The sequence below is a fragment of the Camelus dromedarius genome, chromosome 1 (assembly GCF_036321535.1).
Source record: "Camelus dromedarius isolate mCamDro1 chromosome 1, mCamDro1.pat, whole genome shotgun sequence".
Classification (NCBI taxonomy): Eukaryota; Metazoa; Chordata; class Mammalia; order Artiodactyla; family Camelidae; genus Camelus; species Camelus dromedarius.
Window position 1 is genome coordinate 23,270,367 of NC_087436.1, and position 18,148 is coordinate 23,288,514.

At 42.4% G+C, this 18,148-nt stretch overlaps 1 protein-coding gene across 1 annotated transcript; it reads left to right on the forward strand.

Annotated features, from left to right (window-relative positions):
• Nucleotides 1-10,760: 10,760 nt before the first annotated feature.
• UCP1 (uncoupling protein 1) lies at nt 10,761-17,386 on the forward strand. Its single transcript, XM_010979308.3, has 7 exons — nt 10,761-10,886; nt 11,532-11,730; nt 13,036-13,041; nt 14,056-14,250; nt 14,350-14,451; nt 15,168-15,336; nt 17,184-17,386. Exons 1-7 carry the CDS (start codon nt 10,761-10,763, stop codon nt 17,296-17,298), a joined length of 912 nt encoding a protein of 303 aa, XP_010977610.1. The 3' UTR covers nt 17,299-17,386.
• Nucleotides 17,387-18,148: the final 762 nt, after the last annotated feature.

The following is an 18,148-nucleotide window of genomic DNA, read 5'->3' on the forward strand; positions in this document are numbered from 1 at the left end:
TTTGTCACTTATTTATCAGTGCAGGGTTAAGAGGTTGAGAAGCTAAGCAAAAAGTAGTGGCAAAGAGGTAAAGGTGCAGAACAGAGCTTTGAGTAGCCCCTCAAGGCTGGAGAGATGAAAACTGGAGTGTGGGAATGACAAGGTAGCAAGACCATGAGTCCAGATCCTGGAGAGGATGTCAGTGAAGAGGAGCAAACTCTGCACTGGGTGCTGCTTTCCCTTCAAGGTTTCAGCATGTGGCCGGAGGTTACGAAACTGAGCAGAACCTCAGGCATTCTCACTGAACAAGGTGAGCTCAGATTCCAGGGCCTGCCAAGGAGGTGGAATTCTGGTAAACACCCCCAGGCTATTAGTTAGAATTTCTGAAAGCCTTTATTCCAAAATTAAATGTGAACCAAAATAGATCAGTCTTAAGATCAAAATCCAGAAATAAACTTAATCTCTGGAATAAGGAAACTGTGTCTACTTTTACTGCTATCCCTCCAAAAGGTACACTTTCTCTGGATGAAGAAAGTATCATCCAAAGACTGTATGCTTTTCATATACAACATCTGGCATTCAATAAAAATAAGCAAAAAAAAATTAGTAACCACACTATGGGACAGAACTAAAGTAAAAAATAGTGGACTCAAACCTACTATTGACACAGATATTAATGTTATTGGCATAGACTTTTTAAAGATTATGTTTAACTTATTTAATAAGATAAATGATTAAATGGAAAATTTCATGAGAAAACTAAAATAAAGAATCAAATGATAGAAAACAAACTTATGGTTATCAAAGGGGGAAGGAAGGGGAGAGATCAACTATGAGTCTTGGAAGCCATTCTGCCTCTATCTGAAAACCCTCTCTCTTTCTGGGACTTGGGTTCTTGGAAACAAAAGCTGGGAAGGAAGAGTTTTCAGGACACCTTATCCATTTCATCCTACCTTTTATCTCCTAAAGCAATGAGCATAAAGCCAGCTATATGCTTGAATGAGACAGAGGGAAAGGGAAAATATAGGAAGGAAAAAAACATAAAATAATTTTTTAAAATATTAAGTAGCCCTAAGCAAATTCTGTTGATTTCTTCCATCAAATCAGGTTTCCATTTGGCCCCTGAAATGTTGATGTCTCTGCATTTTTCTCATCTCCCACAGGTCCCTTTCTTCTCAGTTTGTCTGCATCTCATCCTCTTTTCATTTTCATCTAGGCATGATTTCTCTTTGGACTTTCTGCTTCTTTTTTTTTAAAAAAAATTGTGTCTTCTTTACATCATGTTTAACAGGCTACATAATTTTTCTTGCATTTTCTTCTGGCTCCTGAGGCAAGAAGTCCTCTTCACCACTGTGTTTCTTCTTTGTTTGTTTTTCTGTTTATTCATTCTTAACCCAAGGGTGACCTACCCTTGGACTTGCCAAAAGAGGCTTCTGCAGCTTGTCATTAGCACCTGTTATGGGCTGAATTATGGCGCCCCCCTCACCAAACTGATATGTTTAAGTCATAACTCCCAGTATCTCAGAATGTGACTCTTTTTGAGAATAGAGTTATTGCAGGTATATTTAGTTAAATTAAGATGAGGTCATTAGGTAATGTGGATGAAACTAGAGGACATTATGCTAATAAACCAGACATAGAAAAAACCTGCATGATCTCACTTATATGTGGATACTAACAAAGTTAAGAACATAGAAGCTGAGAGTTGAAGTGGTTAGCAGGGGTGAGGAGGTGGGGGAAAAGGAGAGACATTGGTCAAAGGGTACACAGCTGCAGTTCTATGGATGAGTAAGTCTAGAGATCTAAGGCACAGGATGAAGACTAGAGTTAACAGTACTACGTGAATACTGGAAATTTCTGGTGCTCTCACCACACACACACAGAAAAAGAGAAAAATGGTAACTTGTGTGAAGGGATGGATGTGTTAATTAGCTTGACTGCAGGAACAATTTCACTATGTAAATGTATATCAAATCATCATGTTTTATACCTTAAATATATATACTATTTATTAGATGAAAAAAGATGAGGTCATTAGGGTGGACTCTGACCCAATATGTGTCCTTATAAAGAGGGGCTATTTGGACACAGACACACACAGGAAGCACACCACGTGAAGGTGAAGGCAGAGACTGGGATGATGCTTCGAACTTCAAAGATGGCCAGCAAACCATTAGAAGTTAAAGGAGAGGCATGGAACAGATTCTTCTCACAGCTCCCAAGAGTTCAACCCAACGCGACATAAATTTAGCTACAGTATAAAATTAACATTGTCACTTCCCTAGTTAAAGCCTCCTCAATACTGAGGAGCATCTCGGACTCAATTATCTCTTGCTTTCCCCTGCCTTGCCTTTGATAGTCCAGAAATACCAATGAGCTTTTATTTATTTGAACATATTATGCTGTTCCTTGGCTCCATGTCTTGGCTGTGCTGTCTCATCTGACTGGCATGACCTTGCTCTCCACGTCCCATGCCCCTGTCCCTTGCCTGGAAATGCCTGCTCACTTTTCAAGATGTGGATCCATCTCCATCTTCTTCAGGAAGCCTCCCAAATGCCCAGAGTCTGGATCAGGCACACTTCTCTGCTCCCCAATCACCTGGCTGTATCTCCACATCCCTAGCACTGTGCCTACCATATTGTATCATCATCTATTCATGTGTCTGTCTCCTTAGACCTCAGCCCAGTACATGCAGTGGGTGCTCAATAAATGCACCTGGAATCCGACATTCATTGAACAAACAATTACTCCAAGAATGTCAGAAGAGCTCCGCCCAATGGACAGATACCCCAAATACCAATCCCCTTCGTACCTAACCAAGGAATGCAGAACAAGATAATTTAGCAAAGGATCAAAACAAAGAGGGTACATCTCAAAAGAAACAGAGTAGAGCATGTGACAATTTAGAGCTTACAGCTTCTAAGTAAACTAACCTCCACGTGAGCTATTTTATTATGAAATCCAGCTGGGCAAAGAAAGCCTTCTGGAAAGCCCTCAAAAGGTCATTCTAGAGATTACAGGAAAGTAAGGGAAAGGAAGCTTTATTCTCTCGTCTGTGAGGATCAGGGATCTTAAAATCAGTCACATGTGTGTTTCTAAATAATCATTTTAAACATACAAATAAAATGTAAAAGAGAGCGCTTTTACAGAATTCTATGCACACACATAAATGTACGTGCACAGCACAAAGAGTGCACATACCCTGTCCTCTCACGTCAGACACAGCACTGTGGGAAGTGGGGGATGCTGAATCCCTCGGTGGGTTCCTCATGACCCGCTCCCTCAGCATTTCACACTCTGTACTCAAACAACAAAGTGAGAATGCTTAGGGGCAGTACTTCCCTTCCTTTATTTTGCCCTGCTGCATCATGCTGTGGATGAAGTAAAATCTATCTGTTCCTTAGTGTCAGAGCTTCATCCTTCCCAAATACTCGGGATCAACAGCTTGTCACCTGGGCTCACAGCGTCCACAGGCTGCACGCCAGCTGAGAGGCCCCTGGCCGGTCTCTGTTTTCCACACAGCGCTGGAAATCGGCAAACAGTGTCGAAGCAATAGCCACAGACATCACCAAGGACACTTGCAATGTAACCCCAGTTGGTCTTTGCTCCTTTCCCCAGTGTCTATATCACATTCGCACCAGGGCTGCAATCACTGATCTCTGACCAAGTCCTCTCTGCCAGGCGGGACACACCACTCTGACATTTCCACTTGTCCAGGAGATTGGGAAGAGGAGGGGTGAGGGGAGGAGAGGGTCCTGGAACTGGGCTATGACCTCTAACCCGGTAACCACTTCCCCATCAGAACAGAGGCCCAGCACCCCCACCCCACGCACCAGGAGCGACAAGGATTTTCCTCAGCTGGAATGTCCCCATTTCACCCTCATCCCACTCCTGGCCGCCCTCAGTAAAGAGATCTGGGATCCAGCCCTGCTCCTCCTATGTAGTAACTGTTTCCCAGGATGGGTCACAGAGTCAAGGACTCATGGTCTCACAGTGTGAAGGGATCTTTCACATCTTTGAGCAAACCCTTTAGTTCAATGCTTTGGTTCCCTACAACCTGCAAAGTGGTCATCCAACCTGTATTTAAAAATGTAATTGAAACAATCACCTATTATGCCTTTTTTAGGTGCCTCTCTGTCCTTGTTTTGCTAAGATTTTTACTAGTGTTATTTCATTGTGTCCTCACAATATCACAGTAATTATGACTCCTGTCCCCACTTTACAGACAGGATGCATGAGGTCACATGGATTGCACATGACAGATTCAAATCCAGGTCCTTCTGACAAGAAATCTGATACTCTGAATTAATATGACACCAAACTACCTGAAATTTAATACCTGCAGTGACAGAGAACTTGTTATCAAAAATAGCATCACAGACCATCTCTGATCACATGGACTAAGTAGAACGTTATTTACACTTATCTAAAATCTGTCAACCTGCACTCTCCACTCTGAAGCGCTGATTCTTTTCCTTAATCGTGTACAAAGCAAATCTAACTCTCCATTGGCTATGCCTTCAAGTTCTGAGGACAGGACTGTCCTGTTCTCCAGGCAATCACTTCCTCTTCATGCTCTGCTCTCTCCACTGGGCCTCGATCCCTATAAATTTCATTTTTCAAAATCTCACATATATTACCTTTCCCACCTCTTCCACCAGGTTCTACTGAGATCAAATGAAATAAAGTGATTTTTAGAGTAAAAGTGATATAATATTTATTCTTCTCTTTGTAAGTCCCTTGGTAATGTACATAAACCAAGTAAAGGATATGTATCTCATGTGATTTTTTGATAACCTTTGACATGACTTATAAAAAAATGTACATGAGTATATTTAACAATTATACATCTTCAAATACAGTAAAGTATCATGTCACAAATATATCGGGAAGGCAGTTTGGGTATTGTTTAGTGATTGAGATCTTGGAGGTCAGACAGATCCCAAGTGTATTATGAAATGGTCAGGTGACCTAGAAGTTACTTAACTCCGCTGAGCCTCAGAGTTTCCTCATCTGTAAAGTGGGGTCACAGCAGCGCCTACCTCAGACGACAGCGATGAGGACTACACGTGGTGCATTTTGTAAAGTGCTTAGAAAGTGTCTGGCACTTGTCAAATGCTGTACAACTATCTGTTAAGGGCATGAAATGGATGAGTCTCTCCTAGCATTAGGGGGATTGTGTTTTTCTGGTGCTAAGCACAAGGAGCGGTCCCCTAATAAGAACCACCTAACGACTCAGGAATACTCATCACCAACGTGAAGGATCTGAGGTCAGAGAAGTCATTTGTCCCCGCTCACCTGGTTAGTAGGCATCTTAGAATCCGAACACAGGCCTGTTGCTCTCTTAATCACTAGGCTATACCACCTGAAGCAGAATGGAAATGCAATATTTTCTCTTTAATGCAGAACTTGAGGGGTTCCCTCTCTTTGGGCTGGGCTGGGCTGGACCCAGAAAACCCCATCCTGTCCTCTCCCTACTGTTTCCCTGGTCCTAAGGGCAGTTCCTTGCCCCGCTTGCAACCAGTGCCCATCAGCAGACACCCACAGGCTGAAACATGCACAGCCCTTCAGACAGACCCAGACACGCAGGGCGCAATCCCAACTGAGCTTAGTACTGCCACCAATCTGCTGTTTTAAATGTTAAGCCATATAAGTATCATCCTACATATGACTTTCTCATATTTTGGCTAATGGTTTTAGGGTAGATACCCAGAAGTAGAATTATTGGAGCAAAGAATATGGACATTTTCTTGGCTCAATGCTAACTGCCAAATCGTTTTCCAAAAGAATCATGTGACTTTATAGTGCCATCATTAATACAGCACTGATACTATAATTACCATATTTTACATATTTATAATTTATAGTTATAATAGTCATAATTTATTAATATGTATAACAGTAAATTTAAAATTCACATGTAAGTGTTATAATAATTATAATTTTGGTAGAGACAAGTATTAATGTATTAGATGAGAAAGGTACAATTTTTTTATTAGTGATAGTAAATATAGCTCCCTATTTTAAAGGTTGTATTTCTTCTTTTATAAACTGTCTCTTCTGTCACTTGCCCATTTATCTATAAAACTACAACATGACATTTCCTACCAGTGGTTAGAAAAGTGTAGAACATTATTCAAATGCATAGCATTGTTATTTATCACTTATTTATTTAATACAAAGACGTTTTGTTCAGAGATTCCTCCTTGACCACAGCTCATCGTTCTAAATTTTAAAAGAGGAACATAGGAATTTAGCACAGTGGGAACATGCTGCCACCTGTCAGCTACGTCATACAAGGTCTGCCACCCTTGCTGACACGGACCTGTTCTTTACCGCTTTACCTCTTGTGCTAGAAGAGCAGACGTCTGACCCTTTGGGGATGCCACCCTCTCCCCTACTGTTCTCTCCAACTTGGGGCAAACTTTCTCCTACTTCCCAGAGCCTCTCAGAAGTGGGTGAGGTAGCCTGGCCCTTGGAATCCAGAATCTTTCAGAACCTGGAACTCTTGTGACCTCTCAGGGTCTTCCCACAGGAGGCTTTGCCTTCTGCTTCTCTGGGACCTTCCGTACTGGCGCTGTGCCTCGCACGTCTCACTCACCACTGAATAAACTGCTAGTGTCTCCTGCAGAAGGCTCTTTCTATCTTAATTAAGAAAAATTTTTATTGAAGTACAGTCAATTACAATGTGTCAATCTCTGGTGTACAGCACGATGTTCCAGTCATGCATAGACATATATTTATATATTTGTTTTCATGGTTTTTTCCATTAAAAGTTATTACAAAATATTGAGCACATTTCCCTGTGCTGTACAGAAGGAACTCCTGCAGAAGGCTCTTACCTGGCCACAGCTAACCAGATGTCTATATGCCAGAGCAACACTGCCCGTGAACTACCTGAAAGCCATTGCAGCCTGTTCTCTGCCACAGCCTCAGACCACAAAGGTGGGGAAACAAACTTTCACGTGCCCAGCATCCCTTGCTATCCTTTATCCTCGTGGTCTCAAATCAGTCAGCCACTCTCCCCCTCTCCCTGCGTGTCTTTACCTGGTTTGCCCCACAACCCTTCATGTTTTCTGACAGATCTTTTTCTCATATTCCCTCCCCTCCTAATAGCTCTCATTTCACCCTCTCCTCTAGTTTGTTGTACTCTGACTTTTTAAAACATAGGAGGAAACAAAACAACTTTTAGTTTGCCCTGCTTCTTCAAAGATGTAACGTGACGTCTTTTTATAGTCCAAGTTCAAAATCCTCCAGCCACACACTGCATCCAACTCCTCATCATGAAGGTAGTGTTGGAGGAAAGGGTAAGCAGAGTGTATGTCACTCCCAGCTTCACAAAAGAGACAAGGTGGTTTCAGCTTAAAACCACAACCACTGCACTGCTCCTCACGAGTTCCCAGGTCAGGAATTTGGGCAGCGCTCAGCTGGACGCTTCTCCTGCCCTACCCCACTGGTGGAGATTACCTAGTGTATTCAACTGGCAGGTTGGTTTATCTGAAGAGTCCAAGAGAGCAGCCCTCTAATGTCTGGTGCCTTGGTGGGGAAGACTGGAGGTGCCTACTTGGGGCCTCCCCAGCATGGCAGCCTCAGAGAAGTTGGATTTCTTATATGGTGGCCCAGGGCTCCAAATATTACAGTGAATAAGATGAAAGGACTTTATGGTTCGGCCTTATAAACCACATAGCATCAATTCTATCTTACGCTATGGTAAAGCATTCACAAGCCTGCCCAGATGCAAAAAGAAGAGACGTGGACCCTCACCTTTTGATGGGAAGAATTTGCAATTATGCTTTAAAACCACTATAGATGGAACCACTGTGTAGGACAGTGGGTAGAGTTGGTAGGGTTGGGTTGTGGGCTGGAGACTAACCAGTTGATAGCAGAAGTTCACTAGAGTTATCAAGGAATAATGCCCCCTTTTATACATTTGGGCATACTCTACAAAACATTCTAAATCTTTGCTTAGCCATCAGCCTCACCACCTAATAATGCCTCCACAGTTGTACCCCTAAGGGGGCCAATTATGTTAGAGCCAAATCCAATAGGCTTTTCTTTGTTTTTGTCTTCTTTTGACATTTTTTTCTGAATAGTACACTTGTCAATCTTTCCTTAATTATATTCTTAAATACCACAATTCCATGACAGGGGACGCTGTTCCTTTCCTAATTGTACCTTTGACAAGGCCATTCTTCCTAGACCATAACTCTTGGTACCCCTCAGTACCCCTTGGCCTTGACCTCTTTTCCTAGCCCTTTTATACTCACTCCCATGTAATGTGTAGCCTCTGTCATCACCTCCATACTGCTGACTCTCAAGTACCTCCCAGCTCTGATTTCTCACTCTTTGCCTATTATATGCAGTTTCCTATGGTAGCTCTATAAACAACCTTCTCTTCAAACAATTCCAAGAGTTTAAAATCCGACTTCATGTCTTTGCCCCTAAAATCACCTCCCCTTATCAACTGTCTCATGACAGTCAGTTGGCACCATCACTGAGCCTACTACCATGTTCTTAAACTTAGAGTCATATCTGAAAAATCTTTGACTCCATACCTAGCTATTCATAAAGCTGTCTGCCAGATGAAATGTGACATGTAACGGAGGGCATCTGACAATCTGTAAAGTACGAGACAGGCATGAGTCCACATTCAGAACAGATTTTCAGGGTCTACTCTCAACTGGCTTCACTTGGCTTCTACAGCCTTATCTCTTACCAACTTCTTACCCTGTCTCTCTCTCTCCCCCCCCTCCCTGTCTCTGTCTCTCCCCCCCCCCCCCCCGTGTCTCTGTTTCTCTTCTCTCCCCCTCTCCTTCCCATCGTCTGCTTTCCCAGTCAGGCCAACAGAATGCATCCCCATATCATCCCCCTGCTTTCCCAGACATCTTTGCCTTCCTGCCTGCCACTTACTTGCCCCAAGCATTCTTTATTTCAACAGGTTTTTCAGAGGACAAACCCACTGTCTCCTCCATCTCCTCTGTTTATCCAGAGCCCACCTACCTTTAACGCTGACTCCCTCTACATCTGTCCCTCAACCCGGAGATCCCCTGGAATCTCCTTAGGACTGGCTTCTTGTACAGTACAGTAGTCCCCCCCGCTCACTCCATCCACAGTTTTACTTTCTGCCATTTCAGTTACCCACCGTTAACCACGATCAGAAAATTTTAAATGGAAAATTCCAGAAATAAACTATTCATAAGTTTCAAAGTGCATGCCTTTCTGAGTAGCATGATGAAATGTCATGCCATCCCACTCTGTTCCCCCCGGAACTATCCCTTTGTCCAGTATAACCTGCCTGTTAGTCACTCAATAGCCAACCAGTTATCAGATTGACTGTCACCTTATCTCACTCAGTAGCCAACCAGTTATCAGATTGACTGTCACCTTATCACCCTTATCACAGCATGTGTGCTCAAGTAACCCTTATTTTACTTAATAATGGCTTCCAACTGCAAGAGTGGTGATACTGGCAATTGGATATTCTCTTACTATGCCTAATTTATAAATTAAACGTTATTATAGGTATGTATGTAAAGGAAAAGAACATAGTATATACAAGGTTCAGTCCAACCCTGCGGTTTCAGGCATCCAGTGTGGGTCTTGGAATGTATCCGCATCAAATTAGGTGGCCTACTATACACACAACCTATTCTTAGGGATGCTTTGACAATTATTCTTATTTTCCCTGCTCCTGGACCAAAAGGAGAAATGAACACTCAAAACAAATCCTTGTATAGGAGCAGAAGTAGGAACAGCTCCTCCTCCCACAACAAACACACATTACATGGTTTCATTTATAGGTAAGTTAGCACCAGGATTTCATACCTGGGATAGATGTGGAAACACATCCCACTCGGACGGAAGCAAAGGCCGGAGTACAGATGACCTGCCCAGGGCCACAGAGAAGGGAAGCAGCGGGGCCGCACGTGAGCCAAGCGACCTGCCCCTGTCCTCTCCTCTGCACGCCCCTGCGCGTGAAATTAAAGGGAGCAAGTGATTATCTCATTTTACATAGTGCTTTAGCCATTTACTACAGATTTGCTTTCTAGTATGTTTATTATCTCATTTGATATCCTCCTACAAAAAGTATTCAAATGAAACACTTTAAAAGTTCTGAGAGCTCTTGTTTTCTGACTGGGATTTTTTTGCAGTCTGGTTTTAGTGTTTGAAAGGAGGCAGGAGGAAAAGGGAGTCTAGCTCAAAGGGTGCCTGCAAAGCTTCTGGGGAGCCAGAGAAGTAAGAGGAGCCCCATTCTTGCCTTGGAGAGCTCCGGCTGGGCGGGACCTTCCACCAGGGTCACTGAGCTCGCGCTTGTTTCAGGGTCTCCCGCCACAGCGCGCCGCGGAAGGTGCCGGAAGCCTCGGCAGCAGCCGCGCGTGCGCGGGGCGCGGGGCGCGGGGTGCCCGCTGCGATGCGCGCTCCGCGAGGCGCCGACGGCAGGGCGCAGTCGGCCAGGTACGAGCGCAGCGAGGGCTTTCGAGGTGAAGGGCGGCTCCCCAGGCGCCGAGCGAGGATGGGGAGGTGGGCGGGGCCCGGCGTCCCAGGGCACGCCCCCGTCAGGCCCACGCCCGGGTCCTTTGAGATCTGGAGCTGCTCAGCCCCCGAGCACCTCGATATAAGTCACCCGGGGAGGACAGGGGCACCGAGCGGCCAGCCTGGGCGCGAGGGAGGGGAGGCCGGCGCCGCCAACTCCTTGCTGCCTCGGCGCGGAGGAGTGAGGAGCCAGGGCGAACTTCCACCTTCGGCGCTGGCACCGGTGCCTCGCTCCGCGCTGGGTCAGGATGGTGGGGCTGACAGCCTCAGACGTGCCCCCGACCATGGCGGTCAAGATCTTCTCAGCCGGAGTGGCGGCCTGCGTGGCGGATGTGATCACCTTCCCGCTGGACACGGCCAAAGTCCGGCTACAGGTAGCGAGCGCGATGGGGATGGAGAGGCAGAGAGCGAACCCCTAGTGTGTGCGCCTCTTTGATTCTGTCTTTGGTTTAAACATCCTTTCTCACTTTAGGTAGGGCAGGTGGCCACCCTGAAAAAGTTGGACCTGTCACAGGATGGTTGCGTTAGGGTGGGAAATTGGAATTTTTCCGAAATTAACTGAAGAACCACAGGGTCACCGAGGATGTGTTCACCATGACTGTTGCCAAACTCCCCCAAAGTTAGGGAGCGCTAAGTGTTCTAAGAGCTAAGGATATCAGCCTCTCCCGAGTTTACAAGCCAAGTTCTTTCTCCTTCCTTCTAATTAGGCGGAAGCACCTTCGGATCCTACTTCCTTGGGTTTCTGGAAAGTTCATAGGAGTGGGAATGTTCAAACATGCATAGTAGCCAGATTCTCTCTCCTTCCCCTCTTTCTCTCTGGATAGATAGAGAGATAGGGGGAGATGATGCTGCGAAGGGAAAAGGAATTGAAAATAGTGAGAAATAATGGGAAAGAATCTTGGCTAACGGTTTCTCTACAGAGGCTAACCTGATGCCAGTATTTTTTTTTTTTCTCACCAGGTGAGACTCCCTTACTCAATTTTCACTGCCCTCTGACCTGTACCCTTTCTCATTTCCAGATCCAAGGCGAATGCCAGACCACCCGAGCTGTTAGGTATAAAGTTGTCCTGGGAACAATCACCACTCTGGCAAAAACAGAAGGGCCAGGGAAGCTCTATAGCGGGCTGCCTGCTGGCCTCCAGAGACAAATAAGCTTCGCCTCTCTTAGGATCGGCCTCTGTGATACCGTCCAGGAGTTCTTCACCACAGGGAAAGAAAGTAAGCAAGCATGGAGCTGTCCTGGGAGGGGCGACAGTCAGAGACTCCTCCGGGACCCAGTTCTGTTAAAAAAAAAAAAAAAGTGGTGCGCACAGAGTAGTGGTCTTCATAACAGACTGGCAAGCAAACATCAATATTTGAAATTCCTCCTCTACCCCCAAAATACTAGCTTGGTACTCACTGTTCATAGGGAGAGAAAGAAGTGTTCAAAATCGATTTTTTCAGATGCAGTTTATCACTCACTCAGGTATGGAAGGCTTGGGCCTAATTTGGATATCCATCTGGAGAAGAAGCATACTTTGTGAAATAATATTTAATTCAAAGTCCCCCCCAAGTGAATTCTGTCAGAAACACCTGCGGAACTTGTTAGACATCCAGATGCTGAGGACTGCCCTGTACCCTGAATCTGAATCACTCGGATTAGGCCCGGGGAATCTGTGTTTATCACAAGTTTCCCTGGTAATTTTAGTATGCAACAAATCTGAAAACCTTTGGTTTGAAGAGAAGAAAACCAGAATTCCCTAACTCCAAACCCTAAGGGCTTATTTCCTTTAAGAAGACTGGGGAAGACCAGAGTAAAAGGAGTGGGCTTAAGTTGTAGTGAGTTTGTTTAGGGAAAGAAGAAACTGAGTATATACCAAGAGTTCCTGATGGCTTAGTTAGCATTTATTTGAGTGCTTACTATAAACCAGATACTGTTCTAAGTGCCTCAGATACATCATCCCTGCAAAGATTACTATTAATTTTATCCTTTGATAAAACAGGAAGCATAGAGCAGTTTTATAACTTGCCCAAGGTCACACAGTTGGAAAGGGGCAGAGTGAGAGTTCAAATCCAGGCAGGCTGGCCTCTGACCTCAGCTTTTAACCACAGTACAGTCTTGCCTCCTGCAATTTGCATGTGATTCTGTGTGTCACTCAATCCATACAAAAATGCTGTTAGATGCAAAGTGCTGTCCCCATTTTCAGATGGGGAGACTGAGTATCAGAAAAGTTAAGTGAAGACCACCCAGCTAGCAAGTATCTGAAACATTTCCATGTAAAGCACACAATCCAGAGAGATGTACAGATGGGGAAGTGAATATGAGTGACTGCCTTGGCAGATTTCATCATTTCTGCTTTAAATGACCTTTGGATAACGTAACTTTATGGGACACATTATAATTATTATTTATACCAACAATATAAATTTAAGTTTATCCACACTACACTTTCAAAGTAAAGATAAAGTCTGGATGTTTCTAGATCAATACTGCATTTTCTTATTTACAAATGTAGCAAGAGAGGAAGCATAAAGGATGAAAAGCTGCCTGTTCTGGTGGTATTGTTCACAATTGACTGTTCTAACCAATTGCTGGGGTCTTTCTTTTTCTTCCTTCCTTCCTTCCCCCTTTCCATTCCATTCCATTCCTTTCCTTCTTTCTTTTTTCAGTTTTATTGAGATATAACTGAGATACAGCACTGTATACATTTAAGGTATATAGCATAATGATTTGACTTACATACATCATGAAGTGATTATCACAGTAAATTTAGTTTAAACATCTGTCATATTCCTATTGCAAGACCCTATGTTAAGTGCTGTATTGATATTATTTTAACGCACACAATAGATCTGCGAGGTAGACATTATTACCTCTATTATACAGATTAGGAAACAGAATTAGAGAGACTGAGAATGTCCTTGATGTGTAAATGTGATTGACCATACTTTAATTATAGGAATGGGTCTTGGACTTCTATTTGAACTTTTACTAAATGGTATCTGTCTTGAGTGACCTAAGCTAATTTTTCAAAATTGCGAACAAACAGAAAGATCACTTCATTAGTTTCCTTCTTGTTTTTGTCCCCTTTGTAGCCTGACACCACTTGATGTCCCATATTGGGGCAGGTTGTCCACTTGGGTTCTTCCTAAGACCCTGAAGTCCAATCATTAACATTCTCATTGATGGGAGGAAGACTGAGCATCCCTGGTGCCTCCTCCCAGTTGGGAAATACTGAAAAACAGAGCTAAAGATAAGAAAGAACTGAGCAAAATATAGGAAAGAACTAAGACGCTATTTAAATAGGCAGTGTGTTTTCTTTTCCTTGAAAGCCTTTATTTTAAAAAATTTCAGTCACCTTTGAAGTCTTCTAGCCCTGCTATGATTTAGTACATGTTTAGTATATGATTGACACGTGTACCAGTATTAGGGAAGTACAGAAGATACAATGACACAATAATATTAACCACTAAATTAAAAAGACGGTACATTCTGGGTCTTGTTTTTTGTTTTTGTTTTTTCTTTTTTGTTTGACACATCGTTTTTCTCTCTGATAACAACAGCTAGTTTAGGAAGCAAGGTCTCAGCGGGCCTCACAACTGGAGGCGTGGCCGTGTTCACTGGGCAACCCACAGAGGTGGTGAAGGTCAGACTGCAAGCACAGAGCCATCTCCATGGTCCCAAACCTCGCTACACTGGAACCTACAATGCTTACAGAATTATAGCCACTACAGAAGGCTTGACGGGGCTGTGGAAAGGTAACTCACTTCAAGATGCATTTTACCATCTTCAGACACGTGTATCCAACTGGCACCTTATCATATAATGGAGCCATTAAGCACTTTCTTTTCTTCCAGGGACCACTCCCAATCTGACAAGAAATGTTATCATCAATTGTACAGAGCTAGTGACGTATGACCTGATGAAGGCGGCCCTTGTGAAAAACAAACTATTAGCAGGTAACTTTTTTTTTTACACAGCAAGTCAGCACATTTACAGTTTCATCTTGGAGTTTCTCCAGCCATATTATACTGAATCCCTTAATTGTAATAGTTTTCTTTCTTAAAAAATTAAGTACTTTTGAACAATACAGTATAACTAAAACCCTAAGTTTTAGAAGTTTTGCTGCAACAGTTTTTGGTTTTGCAACAAAACCAAGAGGCAACTGTATTCTTACATCAGCATTATTCTCATTTAATACTAATAGATGAGATTTCTGTTAGCATCTTATGCTTTATAAAGCAGAATTCAGGAAGTGAGTCCACCCTACACTAAGTCCAGATGAGCTAGTTACATAAGGAGCTCCTCAGTGGTTTCGGCAAAAAAACAGTACCATTGAATAGGTTCCTAAAGTTTTTATTCTAACAGGTTCTGTAGACATTGAAATTCTCCTTGGACAATGACTTTAATTCAGTAAAAAAGTATTCGATGTCTATGTATCGAGCATTATGTCATGCCCTAAGGACACAGGGAAAAGTGACAGGTTATTTTCCTAAAGCACTTACAATGTAAGGTACTTATACTTAACCTTCCTTATTGTATTTATTGATAAGACATCTGTGTTGATCTCCTGTTTACAACAGGAGGTTTACAAAGGTTTACAAAGATCTGATAACTGAAAATGAGAAGCTCCTCCCAAAGTCTGGTGTTGACCTGTTTCATTGGTCCGTTTCAGATGACGTGCCCTGCCACTTTGTGTCCGCTGTTATCGCTGGATTTTGCACAACCGTTCTGTCCTCTCCAGTGGATGTGGTGAAAACCAGGTTTGTTAACTCTCCACCAAGTGTGCCCAACTGCGCAATGACGATGCTCACTAAGGAAGGACCATCGGCTTTCTTCAAAGGGTAGGTCTTCCGCATCTGTAATGCTGTGGTCAGGGTATCTGTGTGCTGCGGGGTGCTGTCTCGTCTAAACAATTGACAATTAGCTGACCAGCCTTAGTATGTGCAGTACACTTAGTGTCTACTTTTCCTCGCCATAAATTTCTCCAATCCACCAATTCCACTGTGCCAGAAAATTTAAAGCTGTGATATTAAAATTCTCCCAGGCTTTGAAGAGGCTCTTTCAAAGCCAGTGACTTCCTCCTTGGTCTTCACCTATCGGAAATGTAGACAGTATTCTGCCTTCCCTGGGCAGAAGTATAAAATGGAAGGAAAGCATAATAGAAGGCTATGAGAAAACAAGATTTGATTTTCACTATTTTAATTTAATAGGCCCTGTTTTTTAGATTGTATTCAAGCAAAACTAGAGAAAAATCATTGTTATTGATCTAGAAAAGCTATGTAGAAAACGATGTAGTTTGGTGATTACACTTACCTAGAAACTACTATCACATAATGGATCATATTTTTCCATAAAGCAATATTATATTAATATTATAATCACCTTCTTAAGAAAATATAGTATGAACTAATTTATGGGTATACTCCACAAGGATTACATGTGGTAAAATAACAGAATTCTATGAACTTAAAAAATTGTAAGGCAATGCCTCAAACCTTATAAGCATAAATGCATGGCACACATTATACAAGAGCTGCTAATTCACCATTTACGACACATTAACACAAATGGAATATATTGTAAAATTAACTGAAAATAGATGTATCAGTTATCAATCAGTAGCCATTTAACAATAATTTTATTTTTTTCAAATTTAAAAACTTCTGGGGGGATACATGCTACAAGGGTGTACTCTGAAAATGTTATACTAAACAAAATGAGCCAGATACAGAAGGACAAACATTGTTTGAGTCTACATATATGAGGTAAAATTCATAGAAACAGGAAGCGCAGCAGTGGGTACCAGGGGATGAGGGGTGGAGGAGCAGGGAGTTGTTTTTTAATGTGTGCAGAGATTCCGTTTGGGATGACCAAAGGTTCTGGAGATGGAGAGTGATGATGACTGCTCACAATGAGAACATACTGAATGTGACTGGATTATACACTTAAAATGGCTAAAATGATAAATTGATGCTATGTATATTTTACCACAGTTAAAACACACACAACACACACACATCCAGGAGTCAGGAGAAATGTTAAGAGAGCTGCCAAAATCTTTGGGGCTGATTTTTATGGGCCAGATTTCTAAAATATCTATACAAGGCAGACTGAACTGATGACATTTTTCTTCTGGAATATTTCATTGCTGTGAACAGGAATTCGAAATCAATCATTAGGCCTGCGCAGTTGGGCAGAATTCTTAAAAATAATAAGAGCAACAACAACAACAAAACGCAGTTAGATCCTGAGAATCTTAGGACAAGAATCGCCAAGATCTAGACTTGGCATTAATTTCTTGACTCCAGAAAATGGTCCTACGTACTCATCACTTTGCTTTCTCCTCTTACTTTCTCTTCTAAAGTTTCCTACTTCCCCTTCAGAAAGCAAAGCAAGACACAAAATTTCCTTTTCTCTCAAAAAAGGAGAAAAGATCACGAAAAAGGAGACAAGCTCTGGTTTGGTGGGACTGTTTGTACTGATGTGATCACCTGGGTATGGTTCTGATGCAGGATAGGGCATCTAGATGAAACTTCATGTTAGGCAGAGGAGGGAAAGATGAAGAATAGGTACTTCTGAGCATTTGCACTGGAGAAGAGTGGCGAAAGGAGACGCATGAACTGCCGGTACTGTAATAGCTCTGAGAACTTCATGCAAACTAACGGAATGCTGACATGTACTTTTCCAGATTTGTACCTTCCTTCTGGCGACTCGGATCCTGGAACGTCATTATGTTTGTGTGCTTTGAACAGCTGAAACGAGAACTGATGAAGTCAAGGCAGACCGTGGACTGTGCCACATAATCATCTTCAGTGAAGGGATGTAACAGACCAGTGGGCATCTTTGCTAACTGCATAACTTTAAAAAGCAAACAAACCTATTGACTTTATTTCACCCTAAAAAGATCAGGGAATTCTGGTAGAGTGTTTTGGACTATTTTTCTTTTTTTCAAAGGAAAACTAATACCTATTTCTTTTGACTTTTATTCTGTGTTTTAAGGAAGGGAAAGCATACACACTGGCAAATGTAGTATCTAGATAAGTTACTGCTAGTGATTGACCATTTTTATGGGAGGGATTTTATAATTGAATATGAAGAACTTTAAAATGTTTTAATTATTAATGCAAACTGATGGAAAAGAAAAACTGAGTGAGATGCACTTTATAAATACTTAAAAATGAAGTTACCAAAGAAAATATTACTGTCTCCTTTTTAGTAACCCAGTTGTCAGTTAATACATTCAATAAAGTATTGCTAATACCTTTTAGTTTGTCGTTTTGGGTCTATAGTGAATGTAAGAGTTGAAGTTCACCGAGATTATAAAATTGCCCAAACAGCAAGGGAAGGTCTTTAGAATCAATAGGCATAAACTTACTTTAAACGTTATTAAGTACAGATTTTTAATTTTTAGAGTCTATTTTATGGCATCTAAGACAACCTCTCATCGAAGACACCATATTCATTTGGGCATTGTTGTTATTAGAGTCATTGTATCTGTCCTCGAATCACAGAATTTTAGAGCTAGAAGGTACCTTTGGTTAGAGGAACAGCCTGAGATGAAAATGAATGTTCACGGCATCTTTCAAGCAAAGCCAGTTGTTACAGTGTTAACCGTGAACGTATCTTGCAGCAGACATTGTGTGCTGCAGGTAT